Source organism: Megascapheus bottae, chromosome 10 (genome assembly GCF_031878675.1).
Source record: "Megascapheus bottae isolate mThoBot1 chromosome 10, mThoBot2.hap1, whole genome shotgun sequence".
NCBI classification, from domain to species: Eukaryota; Metazoa; Chordata; class Mammalia; order Rodentia; family Geomyidae; genus Megascapheus; species Megascapheus bottae.
The window spans coordinates 7,908,488-7,921,753 of record NC_143518.1 but is presented as its reverse complement, the minus strand read 5'-3'; the positions used below and the strand labels follow the sequence as shown (position 1 = coordinate 7,921,753).

Sequence of the window (13,266 nt, the reverse complement as noted above, 5' to 3'; positions counted from 1 at the left end):
ACTCTTGTGGGAGAGATGTCCCCTCTGCCTGCATATCTTGTTTCACAGTTTTTGCTGCAGCCCCCACCAATGGGGCTAGGTAAGATCCTCATATTATCAAGAGACTGTGCTACAAACCAAGTTCAAGGCTGAGCCTCGAGCTGCCTCTGCTGAGCAAAGGCTCTCCTTGTTCTGATTCCAGGGTGGAGGGCACAGCCTGGGCCGGCACAGGTACAGGGCAACTGCTTTGGGATGTGCACAGCCAAGTGATTACAGAGACCACACAAAAGACATACTTGTACCAGGCCATGGATACGAGTGCTGCAAGTATGGGAGTGGGTATGCATCTGTGCCCAGCATAGGAAACATTCTCATGAGAGACTTGCTAAAGTCACCCAGCATGCCTCAGTCCGTGTTCCCCTTGTTTGTTCTCTTTGTGACCGTGTAGAGGAGCAGGAACCCTCCTCGGGGGAGAAGCAAGAGGCAGACTTAGTGTCCGCTGCTCCTTCTCCTCAAGAGTAAGAGCCAAGGTCAGCTTGAATTGGCCTGACTCTCCATAACTGTTCCGCCAGCTGAAGAGACAGGGGTGGATAGAAAAAATACCTCCCAGCTGCCAGGGGCCTTGAAAACAGGGAGTGGACACTGTCTTGGTGGGGTGGGGGAGGTTGGGTCTATAACCTTGGGGCAAATCTCAGCTCACTCTGGCACAATGAGCATCCGGGAGCCTTCACCCTGGAGGGGCCCTTTCCCCCACGTGTCCTCCCTACCTCTTCCAGGGCCCCCATTTATGCAGGTCACCATTGAGGACGTGCAGGCACAGGCAGGTGACACTGCACAGTTTGAGGCTGTTATCGAGGGCAACCCTCAGCCTACCGTGACCTGGTACAAGGTAGGAACAGGAGCCCAGGAGAGATGGGATGGGGTAGGGGTGGTCTGCAGGCATCACTGTCCTTCACTGTCCCACATTTGCCTCTGGCTGACCATGGAAGGATAGGGTGGGCTCAGGGTACCAGGGTCCCTGGAGTGGACTGATGGCAGTATTGCCTATCCTATGCCTCTAGGACAATGTCCAGCTGGTGGATAGCCCCCAGCTCAGCCAGCAGCAGGATGGAACCATGTATTCCCTGGTGCTGAAAGATGTGACTCAGCAGGATGCTGGCATCTATACCTGTCTTGCCCAAAATGTGGGTGGGCAGGTGCTCTGCAAGGCGGAGCTGCTGGTTTATGAGGGTGAGTTAGTTGACCCTTTCTAGATTCCCCCATGGTGGCACCTAATGTCCTGGGGGCCACCATGAACTGTCTTCACCAGTCCTGTGGCACCAGGGGGCAGGGGACCAGGGCAGCCACCTCTGTCCATGCAGTCTATTTCCTGTGCTTTGACAGCAGGGGACAGGAAGCCAGAGTCAGAGAAACAAAGCTACCGAAGGAAACTGCATTCCTTCTACGAGGTCAAAGAAGAGATTGGGAGGTATCTCTCCAGCTGCTTCCCCCACCCTCTGACCTTCAGACTCCCCAAGAGTTCTCACCAGTGTTCCCACGGGCTCCCCCCTCTCTTTCTCTTCCCCCCTCCTCCTCAGGGGCGTATTTGGCTTTGTGAAAAGGGTACAACACAAAGGAAACAAGATGTTCTGTGCTGCCAAGTTCATCCCCCTGCGAAGCAAAACCAGGGCCCAGGCATACCAAGAGCGAGACATGCTGGCCACACTCAGCCATCCCCTGCTCACTGGACTGTTGGACCAGTTTGAGACCCGGAAGACTCTTATTCTTATTTTGGAATTGTATCCTGCCCTTGGCACCCTGGGAGGGTTCCCAGACTAGGGTTCTTGGAGATATGATGGTGATAGCTTCAGAGGACCATGGGCTGGGCTCTCCTACTGATTCATCGGCCTCCCCTAACCACTCTCAAGTCCACATACTCTCCCTATAATAGGAGTTCCTTGGGGTAGACTCTATGCAGAGAGAAGATATTCCCATTCCCTCTGAGCTGCTGCCCAGAGTTCGGGGTCTACCAACAGCCCCTCCCCTTGGGGATAGTTGTCACCACCTTGTGTCCCAAGGGTCTCCAAGACCCCTGGGTCATGGCCACTTCTCTTAAGCATGGTATGCGGGAACCAGATGTGTTACAACTCGCAGAAGTTCTTCCTTGACCAATCCCAGGTGCTCATCAGAGGAACTGCTGGACCGCTTATTCAAGAAGGGTGTGGTGACAGAAGCTGAGGTGACTGTGCCCCTGCCCACCCACCACCTGTCTTAGCTGCATGTTGGGCTTCAGACCCTAAACCCTAAATCTCAGTACCCTTGGGATCTAAGGCTTCCAGCAGCTCCCCAGGGCATCCAGGGATGTCTAGCCCCTCAGCCCGAATCTCCATTTCTTTTATAGCCCTGCATCCTGTGTTATCTGTCCCCATCCTAATTATACATGTCCCACATCCCACTTTGCTCAGGTTGTTGCTTCTCACTCCCTCAAATACCTCACCCTGGAGAATCCCCAAGCCCTGTGGTACATAGGGTCCTAGAAAGCTATGCTCACCACATGTTCTGTAAGGCCTAGCCCAGGTACCAAGTGAGAAGGAGGAAAGCCTGTCTTTCAGAGCACACTGGGAGTGAATTGGATGGGGAGGCTGAATGCAGGCCCTTTGCCTTGATGCAGCCCTTTGGGAGGAGTTGGGCCCCCTTACCTGGGCATGGGCCTTCGTGAGTCTGGACAGCTGACCTGAACACCAGCCTTTGCCACAGGTCAAAGTCTACATCCAGCAGCTAGTAGAGGGCCTGCACTATCTGCACAGCCATGATGTCCTCCATCTGGACATAAAGGTATTTGTCCCCTGCACCTCAAGAATCCAGGTAAAGAGGGGCTGATGTGAGCCTGGGGTCTATGGACTAGGAAGGTGCAGCCTGTACTTCTGTGTCCAGTTATCTGGCAAGGCTAGCTTCCCACTAAAGCTGCTTCCTACAATCTGTCACCAGATGAGGTTTGGCTCTGGAGGAGTGAAGGTCCTTTCTCAAGTAGTCCCTTATCTGCTTTGAGGGTGCTCTACTACTCTACGCTGGCTTCATGGACCTGAGTGTTCCCTGAGTTAGGAAGCCCCGGAAATTCCCTCCCCCTTGAGATGTAGCCTTTACCAACTCTCCAACTCTGCCTGACAGCCCCCTAACATCCTGATGGTACACCCTGCTCGGGAAGACATTAAGATCTGTGACTTTGGCTTTGCCCAAAAAATCACTCCTTCAGAGCCACAGTACAGCAAGTATGGCTCTCCTGAGTTTGTGTCCCCTGAGATCATCGAACAGAGCCCTGTGAGCCCGGGCTCCGATATCTGGTGAGTGGGTTTGCCAGCTGGAAGGGCTGAAGTTCCCCTGGAACTACCTTCTCCTTCATTCCAGGGGAGTCATCTGACAGCTGAGTTTGTGGGCAGGAGGTTGTCTCGGAGGTCTTCTAGCCCTAAGCCCTCCAATTTTCCTGTAAACACATCCCTTTTTCCTGTGTACGTGGGTGACTCACCATGTATGGTTTTGTTCCTACAGGGCCATAGGGGTCATCTCCTATCTCAGGTGAGCAGTCTTTGTTCCTGACAGCCAGCTAATTCCCTGCAGGCCCACAAAGGCCCTGTGTTCTACTGGCCAACTCCCAGATCAGACCCCAGACCTAGGAGTCAGCTATCTTGGGAACAGGCCATTAGCCAACCCTGCTCGGAGGTTCCAACACAGCTCTTCTCACAAATACTTTGCTGTCACGAGGCAGAGCTAAGTGTTGGCAGGGGTGGGGTAGAGGTGCCCAAAGGCCACTCCTAACAGTTGCCCTGAGGATGCTGCTTCTGGTATATAGGGAGAGTGGATCTCTTCAGACTGAACCTGAATCCCCACTTTGGGCAAAACCTGGTGTTTACTCTAGGCTAACCTTGAATCTGTCTAATTTGGGACCTGAACTCCCTCAAGTTAACACTATTTGCCACTCCAAGCCGAACCTAGATTTCTGTCCAATTCTAGACCTGGGTCCCCACCCCAGGCTCAGGCCAGGTGCCCACTCCAGGATGAATCTCAGTCTCTATACCAACCTTAGCCTAGATAACCACAGCAGGGTTAGCTCACACACCTGCTTCAACTAGTATCTCCTTAATGTACTCTGGCTAAGTCAGGGAACCTTTGCAGACTAATCATTCCTTGATTCCTAAGGATCTTGACCCTAAGCCTGGATCTTCACCCTAGTGTGAGACCAGATACTCAATCCAGGCTTTACTGAATCCCTGCTCCACACAGTGTCCCAAATCTTTCTGGAAAAACCAGACATTAATTCTCAGGGCTGGATGAGAGTGGTACTAAGAGTCCCCAAAGAGCAGATAAAACTCCACCAAAGTTTTATCTAAAGCCCACTGCTACCCCATGTTTTCAGCCTGACCTGCTCATCCCCATTTGCTGGTGAGAGTGACCGTGCCACCCTCCTGAACGTTCTAGAGGGACGAGTATCTTGGAGCAGCCCTGTGGCCTCCCACCTGAGTGAAGATGCTAAGGACTTCATTAAGGCCACACTGCAGAGGGATCCTGGGTGAGTGTCCACTTGTCCTTCGCCTTCCTGGAGTACCATCATTCCATTCCCCAGGACTAGCTGACCACCTATTCTTGGACTTCTTCTTCCAGGGCCCGGCCTAGTGCCTCCCAGTGCCTCACCCACTCCTGGTTCCTGGTGAGTAGGCCTGGCTGGGTTCAGTCCCATGTTCTGCAGCGAGGGTGATATGTCAACAGGGGCAGAGGTAGTCTGGGACACAGGACCCATTAGCACAGAATTGTCCTGGCCCGCTGTCCCCTAGTTCAGAGGATATCCATGCATTCTCATTGGCAAAGGAATCTGAACCTCTCACAGCACTTGCTAGGAGGTCATGCACACTGTCTCCTCTGACCTACATAGCCTTTGACCTGCTCTTATGGACGCCTGGGACAGAACCTTTGGTGTCCTGGACCCACAGAATCTGAGAAGATGAAATTCCTAAGGGTCCCTGCCCAGCTGGGCCTCTATCCTGGAGGGGTCCAGGGCACCAAAGTGTCCCATCTGTAAGCCTATCTGCTCCCCTCCCACCCCAGAAATCCGTGCCTGCTGAGGAGGCCCACTTCATCAACACGAAGCAGCTCAAGTTCCTGTTGGCCCGAAGTCGCTGGCAGGTAACTTATGTCCACTCTAAGAGGGTCTGAGGGCCAGGAAAGGGAAGTTAAGACCTTGAGAGGACTGGTTATAGGTTAGCACCTAGGCCAGGGCTGTAGGGAGAACCAGACTGTGTCATTTCAGATCTAGCCCTTTTGAGTACGTGAGGGGTGGGAATGGGAACTTGATGGTGGATATAGCGGGCGTGGGGTGCGACCCCACTTGTCCCTGAGGATCTCCTCTGGCCCATTAGAGGTCTAGAAGTGGTCAGCAGTGATCACTCTCCCACCACCCTGCCCAGACGTGTCTACCTGACTTTTTTTTTTTCCTTTTTGGTCTCACTGCCCTGCAGCGCTCCTTGATGAGCTACAAGTCCATCCTGGTGATGCGCTCCATTCCTGAGCTCTTCCAGGGCCCCCCTGACAGCCCATCCCTGGGAGTGGCCCGGCACCTACACCAGGAAGCCAGCGGTTCCTCCAGTTCCACTTCTTCCTCCGACAATGAGCTTGCCCCATTTGCCAGGGCCAAGTCACTGCCACCCTCCCCAGTATCCCACTCTCCACTCCTACACCCCCGGGGCTTCCTGCGCCCCTCATCCAGCTTGCCAGAGGAGGCTGAGGCCTGCACAGCCATGGAAGCAGCCAGCCCACCTGCATCACCACAGGGAACAGGACCACCAGCATCCCCCAGCTCTGTGCCCAGGCACAGCGTCATCAGCAGCCTGTTCTACCAGCAAGCAGGTGAAGGATCAGCACGTGGCGGTCTGTCCCCCAGGGTCAGGAGGCACCAGGCAAGGCGGAGGCACCTGCTGAAAGGAGGGTACATTGCAAAGGCCCTTCCTGGCTTGCGTGAGCCACTGATGGAACACCAAGTGTTAGAGGAAGAAGCTGCGGAGGAGGAACAGGCCACGTTGATGACCAAGACACCCTCCTTTGAGACTGCCCTGCGGCTGCCCAGCTCTAGTGCCCAAGAGGCCCCTGGCCATAGCCGCTCCCTGGATCACCACCCACCAAGCACTACTGGTGCCCCCTCAGAGGCCTGCCATGAGGGACAGTGCCCACCTTCAGCACCTCCAGGGGCCTCTGCCTCGGACAGGGGCCAACCTCAGGTGGCAGGGCCCCCATTTCTGTCTATTAGTGGTGACTTAGGATCTGCTCCACAAGAGGGGTCATCCAAGGACAGCCATCGAGGGAAACTGGCCCCTTCGTGTCACCCTGAACCTGGTGCTGCCCCACAGCAGGGCTGTGGGCCTCATTCAACACAACCACTTGGCTGTGTGTCATTCAAAGAGACAGCCTTCACACCCTGCAGACCCTACCCTTCAGGAGAGCCCCAGATATCCCCCACTTTAGACCAAGAAAGCCCCCTGCCAGGCTCTAAGAAAGGGCTTGAGGATATCTCTCCACCTGGGATGCCTTGGCCAGGCCCCTCAAGTTCCCAAGGCCCAGCCCCCAAGGCCTGTCTAGAACCCAGATCATCCCTAGCCACTGAGAGCTTGTTGCAGGAGACTGAGGATATACCAGACTCACCACCCCGCCTACAGAGACCTCAGGAGCAAGCAACCACCCGGAAATTTTCACTGGAGTCCAGAGGGGGCTATGCAGGGGTAGCAGGATATGGCACCTTTGCCTTTGGGGGGGATGCAGGGGGCTTGCTGGGCCAGGGTCCCCTGTGGGCCAGGATGGCCTGGGCTGTGTCCCAGTCCTCAGAAGAGAAGGATGAAATTGGGGTTGACAGCCCCCAAGCCCATGCCAGCTTAGAACCTATGCTGGAGGCCAGTGGGGTTTCCCTGAGGACCTCCCCAGAGCTGACCCCATGGGAAGAAATCGGACAGGTTTCCTTGGTGCAGATCCGGGACCTGTCTGGTGATGCGGAGGCAGCTGACACCATATCCCTGGACATTTCTGAGGTGGATCCTGCCTACCTCAACCTCTCTGATCTGTATGACATCAAATACCTCCCATTTGAGTTCATGATCTTCCGAAGGGTCCCAAAGCCTCCTGAACAGCAGGAGCCACCCTCCCCAGAGGCTGAGGTGGAGGAAGGGCTGGCTGAGTTCCCAGAGGCTGCATGGCCCTGGCCCAGTGAATTAGGCCTGGAAATCACAGAGGAGCCAGATGACCTGGAGGCTCTTCTAGGAGAGGCTGCTATGGGCAGGAAGCGAAAGTGGTCCCCCTCCCGTGGCCTTTTCCAGTTCCCTCGGAGGTACCTGCCATCAGAGAGGGAACCTGTGGAACTCGGGCTGCGCCAGAGGGTGAAGGCTTCTATGGCTCACATTTCGCGGATCCTCAAGGGCAAACCAGAAGGTGACTTCCCCCATCATCTAGTGCTCCCAAATGGGCTTCCCTTGGCAGTCATGAGATCACCTTGCCCTCTCATACCAGGGGTAGACAGCTCAGGATCCCACTAGGCTCCCTTCCCTGAAATCAGCTTAGCCCCTGGGCTGAATTCTGCCCAGCCCCTCCACCTCAGCCCAACCCTACAGGACTTAGCTAGAGTCGGGGTCACCTCTACAGCCCTGCCATGTCACTCCTTACTGAATATCTGAAACCAGCCCTGAGACCCAACAGCTACCCAGGCTTTGGACAGCTTCAGGGGTGACCTCTGAGGAAGATAGTCTGCAGACAATTTCATCAGACCTTCCCCTGCCCCAGTCCCCTCTGATCTCAGGTTCTCCTTATCCCTAGAGCCGCCCCAACCTCAGATCCTCCTGACTTTGACTCTGGGTCCTGAAGCCCAACTTTCAGGCACCTGTGCTCCATTCCCTGCCCCAGATAGCCAGCTGCTGGGGGGTGGGGGTGGCAGGGGTAGTCTCAATATGTTTAGTCCCAGGATTTCACAAACTTCCTGGGGTTGTGGCCTCTCCAGAAGGACCTGGAAACTGAGGGAGTACAGAGTTCTTCCAGGTTGAGGAAGGTGTTGCTGCCAAGCCAAGCACCAAACCTCCCAAGTGCAAGCTTCCACAACACCCTTCTTCCCACAGGGCCTGAGAAGGAGGAACCTCCCAGGAAGAAGACAGGCCTAGCTTCTTTCCGGCTGTCTGGCCTGAAGGGCAGGGACCAAGGTTAGCAGGCTCCTGCAGCCTCTGGGAACCCCCCTCTTGGACCAGCCACCAAGGCTGGACACCCATCAGAGGGTTCCAGCATGGCGAGCTGAACAGTTTTGGAGAAGTTGCTGTTAAAATGGGGGTAGGGGAGGGTTAAAATGAAGCTGAATAGGGTCCACACGGAACTCTGTAGCCTAGAGGTCTTCCCTCAAGGCTCATCTCATGTTCCTTCTTAGCACCATCCTTCCTAAGGGAGCTCTCTGATGAGGCTGTGGTCTTGGGCCAGTCAGTGACTCTAGCCTGCCAGGTTTTGGCCCAGCCAGCCGCCCAGGCCACCTGGAGCAAAGGTAAGGAGTTATCCTGGAGACTCTCCAGACTTGTTGCTTGCAAGAGCAAGACCAAGGCCTGCTCTGTCTGCCACAGATGGAGCCCTCCTGGAAAGCAGTGGCCGTCTCCTCATTTCATCCACCCTGAAGAACTTCCAGCTTCTGACCATCTTGGTGGTGACTGCTGAGGATCTAGGCGTGTACACATGCACTGTGAGCAACCCACTGGGGACAACAGCCACTACTGGTGTCCTCCGAAAGGCAGGTGTGTAATTACATCAGAGGTCTCTATCAGACCAGGGAAAGTAGGGCTGAGGGTACCAGGAGACCTTGCCTCCTTTCTTGAGGTGAATGATGCTAGAGGCTTGAGCAAATGGCTCACCTGACAAATGCTTCTAACATTTCAGGGATCATGTGATGCTTGCAGAGTAGTCATATGCTCCCAACTATGCTGGGCATTACACTGGACTATTTAGAAGGTCAGCAGCATTTGAGCTGGGACTCAGAGCTGGTCTAGAGGAAGCAGAATGCCCAGGAAAAGGGAAAGGATCAGATATTATTGCAGACATCACACCAGTGCTTTCGGGGTTCTTCTGGGGTAGACACAATGCAATCATTAGCCTAACTCTAAGATCCCCAGCCTGAACCCCAGAGAGCCCAGCCTACTGACCACACATGCCCTGTACTCAGGCACTCAGCAGACCTGAGCCAGCAGGACAAGGCCTTGAGCATGCCCTGGTGAGGTAGCTAGCCCAGGAGGAGGACGGCCTGGCAGATATTTGACTTACCCTTGGGAAAATGCTCCCTCTAGATGAACAGTCCAGGAGATGGTTGGTCTGGAAGCCTGGCAGGTACTGTGGGAAGTGATAGGGGCAGCAGGACTTGGCCAGAGATACGTCCTTGGAAGCCGAGTCCCTCACTAACCATGGCATGGCCCTTGCAGAACGCCCCTCAGCATCGCCACGTCCAGACATTGGAGAGGTATATGTGGACAGGGTATTGCTGGTCTGGAAGCCCGTAGAATCCTTTGGCCCCGTGACCTACATTGTGCAGTGCTGCATAGAAGGTATACCATGGTCCCTCTGCCCACATTCCTCTGGGGGGCTCCCTAAGGCTCAGATCTCAACACAACGTCAGCACTGAAGAATCCTGGGAGATACTTGTCCTGCTTTATGACTATGGTTGGCTTTGGGGAGTTGTTCCTTTCTCCTCAACTACTACTCACTCATATCCATGTTACCAGGTGGAAGCTGGACCACACTGGCCTCTGACATCTCTGACTGCTGCTACCTTACTAGCAAGCTATCCCGAGGAGGGGTGTATGCTTTCCGGACAGCATGTGTCAGCAAGGCAGGCATGGGGCCCTATAGCAGCCCCTCGGAACAGGTCCTCCTGGGAGGGCCCAGCTACCTAGGTGAGTCATTGTTGGATGGACATGGTTGTGTGGGCAACAGGTTAGACACAGATATCCTCCAACCCATAGCCTTTAAGAGAGAGAAACTGCACTCAACAATTGAAGCCTGCACGCTCCCGACACCACCAGGCTCCTCTCCACTTACACACACACACCCCTGGGAAGTTAACAAGCCCCCCTCATGTTACTTTGAGAATCAGTGGTAATTTTCCTTGGGGATTGTGTCTAATGTGGACTAAAGAAGGAAATCATTGGCGGGATTGTTTCTTTTTTTTTTTTTTTTTTTTTTTTGCCAGTCCTGGGCTTGATCTCAGGGCTTGAGCACTGTCCTTGGACTTTCTCAAGGCTAGAGCTGTACCACTTGAGCCTCAGCACCACTTCCGGCTTTTTTCTATGTATGTGGTACCAAGGAATCGAACCCGGGTCTTCGTGCATGCTAGGCAAGCACTTTAACCACTAGGCCAAACTGCCGGCCCCTGGGATTGTTAACTCTGGCCTGCCCTGCAATGCTCTCTAACAGGGTTATGCACACACTTACTTAATGGTGACTGGTTCTGTACTCTGAGCTCTCCTATCCATCTACCCTCACAAAATGGCCTGAAGAATGAGAGATTAGAGTGCGGGGGGACTTAAAGGGAGGTCATTTGTCTGGTGCCTGGGAAAAGAGGATGGGAGAGGTAAGGAGAGTTAGGGCCACCTGTATTTCCCATCCTGATACTCTCATTGGCTCCTCCTCCCACAGCATCTGAGGACGAGAGTGGCCAGGGGCAGCCAGTCCAGCCCCTCCCCAGCACAAAGACCTTCGCCTTCCAGATGCAAATCAGGAGGTGCAGGGGCCTCTGGGGATGGTTGGCGAATGAAGACATTGCCTTAACTTCCCCTGCTAGTTTTCCATACTCTTCCCTTCTCCCTTCTGCCCTGGGTCAAAGCACCTTCTCAGTGCATCCTGCCTCCGCTGCACCCTGCCTCTGATCTTTGCTCAGCTTGGTCCCTGCTTCTCTGAGTGTTGTGGGGACCACTCACAAGTTTTCCACATATTCCTTCCCCAGGGGTCGCTTCAGTGTGGTGCGGCAATGTCGGGAGAAGGCCAGTGGGCGGGCACTGGCTGCTAAAATTGTCCCCTACTGGCCTGAAGACAAGGCTGCTGTGCTTCGGGAATATGAGGCTCTCAAGAGGCTGCGCCACCCACATCTGGCCCAGCTCCATGCTGCCTATCTCAGTCCCCGGCACCTGGTGCTCATCCTGGAGCTGTGTTCTGGGCCTGAGCTGCTTCCCTGCCTGGCTGAGAGGTAAAAGGTGGCATGAGCTGGCATGAGTCCAGGGATGGGGAGACAGGTAAATGCCGAGTTCTGTGAGAGGGGCTGTGGATACTGCTGACCTCCTCTGCCTCTCAGAGCCCTCCAATGTGTAGTTCAACAGATCCAAGGCTGGCTTCTAGCCCAGTGAGACAGTAGTCTCGGTCCTTACTCCCTTACTGCCTGCCCTACAGTAATGGGTGCCCATCGGACCCACCTCGGGGCCTGATCTGACACACCTGTGCCTCTAGGTCCTCCTACTCAGAGTCTGAAGTGAAAGACTACCTGTGGCAAATGCTGAGTGCTACCCAGTACCTGCATTCCCAGCATATTCTGCACCTGGACCTAAGGTCCGAGAACATGATGGTCACGGAATACAACCTGCTCAAGATTGTAGACCTGGGCAATGCCCAGAGCCTCAGCCAGGAGAAGGTGTTGCCTCCGGACAACTTCAAAGATTACCTGGAGACCATGGGTGTGTATGGAGACCTGATCTGTGGGGACAGGGAGGAGGGCCCCTCCATGCCTGTCCTGGCCTCCCCATCCTAGATGCACAGACACCCACATGCTTGTGCCCATTTACCTGGGGCGACAGTATGCCTAGCTTCTAACCGGGACCCTCTAACCCTCAGGGGTTTTCACTGCCTGAATCTATTCATCTGAATGAACCCACCCAACAGTGCCCACATATCGGTACATGTCATCTGTGCTCACCCACCTATGTTCCTCTGCAGCTCCGGAGCTCCTGGAAGGCCAGGGAGCTGTTCCACAGACAGACATCTGGGCCATCGGTGTGACTGCCTTCATCATGTGAGTCTTTCGAGGTGTCCTTGAGTAGGCCCCTAGCCACCTGACCATGACTTCTTCCAAGTCCTATGTGTTCCCATGGGCCCAACTGAGGGTGACCACAGTCCCCACGCACCACCACCCAACATCGTAACCTCGGAGCCCCTGCATTCCCCTGGTCCATCCAGGGTAAGTAGAGTCCCGGGGCCTTCCACCCACGCAGGCTGAGTGCTGAGTACCCGGTGAGCAGCGAGGGGTCTCGCGACCTGCAGAAAGGCTTGCGCAAGGGGCTCATCCGGCTGAGCCGCTGCTACGCAGGGCTGTCCGGGGGCGCCGTGTCCTTCCTGAGCAGCGCCCTGTGCGCGAGACCTTGGTAAGACCCTCCTCCATCAGCTCCCCGCTCTCCCTCCTCCCTCCCCTCTCCACTGTCCCCGCCCCCTCCACTCGTCCCACCCCCGCCCCCGCCCCCGCCCCGGCTGCTGGCTCTAGGACCCCACGCCCGCCGCGCCGATCCTTCCACCCCTCGAATGTCCACTCGGTCTGGCTCCTGCGTCTCGCCCGCGCTCTGACCCTCGGGTCCGTGCCCACCCCAGTCCTCTGGCCCTCTCACTCCTCCCGCACCGCCATTCACCAAAACCCCGCCCTACTCCTTCCTCTCTTCCACCCCCCACCGCCCTCTGCCACAGGGGACGGCCCTGCGCCTCCAGCTTCCTGCAGTGTCCCTGGCTGACTGAGGAAGGCCCAGCGGGCTCCCGGCCCGCGCCAGTGACCTTCCCCACCGCCCGCCTGCGCGCCTTCGTGCGCGAGCGAGAAAAGCGGCGGGCTCTGCTGTACAAGAGGCACAACCTGGCCCAAGTGCGCTGAAGACAGGCCCTGCACTGGGATGTGTGCGCGCGCGCGTGCGCCTGATGACCCCCCCCTCCCAGTTGTTTGCATTTGTAAGCGCACACATGCCAATTAAAAATGCAAAACCAGCCAAAGTGTCCTCGGTTTTATTGCCGGTGGCTGCAGGTTTCCTTGTTGCAGTTCACCGCGGTCACCTCGAGCTTTGGCCCTTGGAGGAGAATTCATATTCCGTCAGGCTTCTGCATTTGTGTTAACTGCTGTGCACCTTCTTTCTACTATATCACAGACACCTACAGCCCTGAAGCTTGCCTTTTCCTGTCCAAACAGAACCTCTGTTAGTTTCCTATTACCACAACAAAATACCAAGACAGCTTACAAACAGTTTTGAGAGCTCCAGCCTATGATCAGGTATCCTCATTGATTTGGGGCCTTTGGTTAAG

The 13,266-nt window shown here is 55.4% G+C and overlaps 1 protein-coding gene across 1 annotated transcript in view; it reads left to right on the top strand.

The window, feature by feature from the left end:
* Obscn (obscurin, cytoskeletal calmodulin and titin-interacting RhoGEF) overlaps nucleotides 1-12,929 on the top strand; it is a 140,420-nt gene extending 127,491 nt beyond the window's left edge. Inside the window, 24 exon segments of the mRNA XM_090340000.1 lie at nucleotides 182-306; nucleotides 756-868; nucleotides 1,041-1,213; nucleotides 1,373-1,447; nucleotides 1,557-1,757; nucleotides 2,137-2,197; nucleotides 2,716-2,793; nucleotides 3,127-3,299; nucleotides 3,505-3,531; nucleotides 4,370-4,522; nucleotides 4,615-4,660; nucleotides 5,056-5,133; nucleotides 5,466-7,419; nucleotides 8,097-8,177; nucleotides 8,396-8,506; nucleotides 8,583-8,750; nucleotides 9,429-9,551; nucleotides 9,729-9,899; nucleotides 10,642-10,726; nucleotides 10,949-11,188; nucleotides 11,446-11,669; nucleotides 11,929-12,004; nucleotides 12,204-12,353; nucleotides 12,667-12,929. Of these exon segments, the coding sequence (XP_090196126.1) occupies nucleotides 182-306; nucleotides 756-868; nucleotides 1,041-1,213; nucleotides 1,373-1,447; nucleotides 1,557-1,757; nucleotides 2,137-2,197; nucleotides 2,716-2,793; nucleotides 3,127-3,299; nucleotides 3,505-3,531; nucleotides 4,370-4,522; nucleotides 4,615-4,660; nucleotides 5,056-5,133; nucleotides 5,466-7,419; nucleotides 8,097-8,177; nucleotides 8,396-8,506; nucleotides 8,583-8,750; nucleotides 9,429-9,551; nucleotides 9,729-9,899; nucleotides 10,642-10,726; nucleotides 10,949-11,188; nucleotides 11,446-11,669; nucleotides 11,929-12,004; nucleotides 12,204-12,353; nucleotides 12,667-12,844 (4,864 nt within the window). The 3' untranslated portion in view covers nucleotides 12,845-12,929.
* Nucleotides 12,930-13,266: the final 337 nt, after the last annotated feature.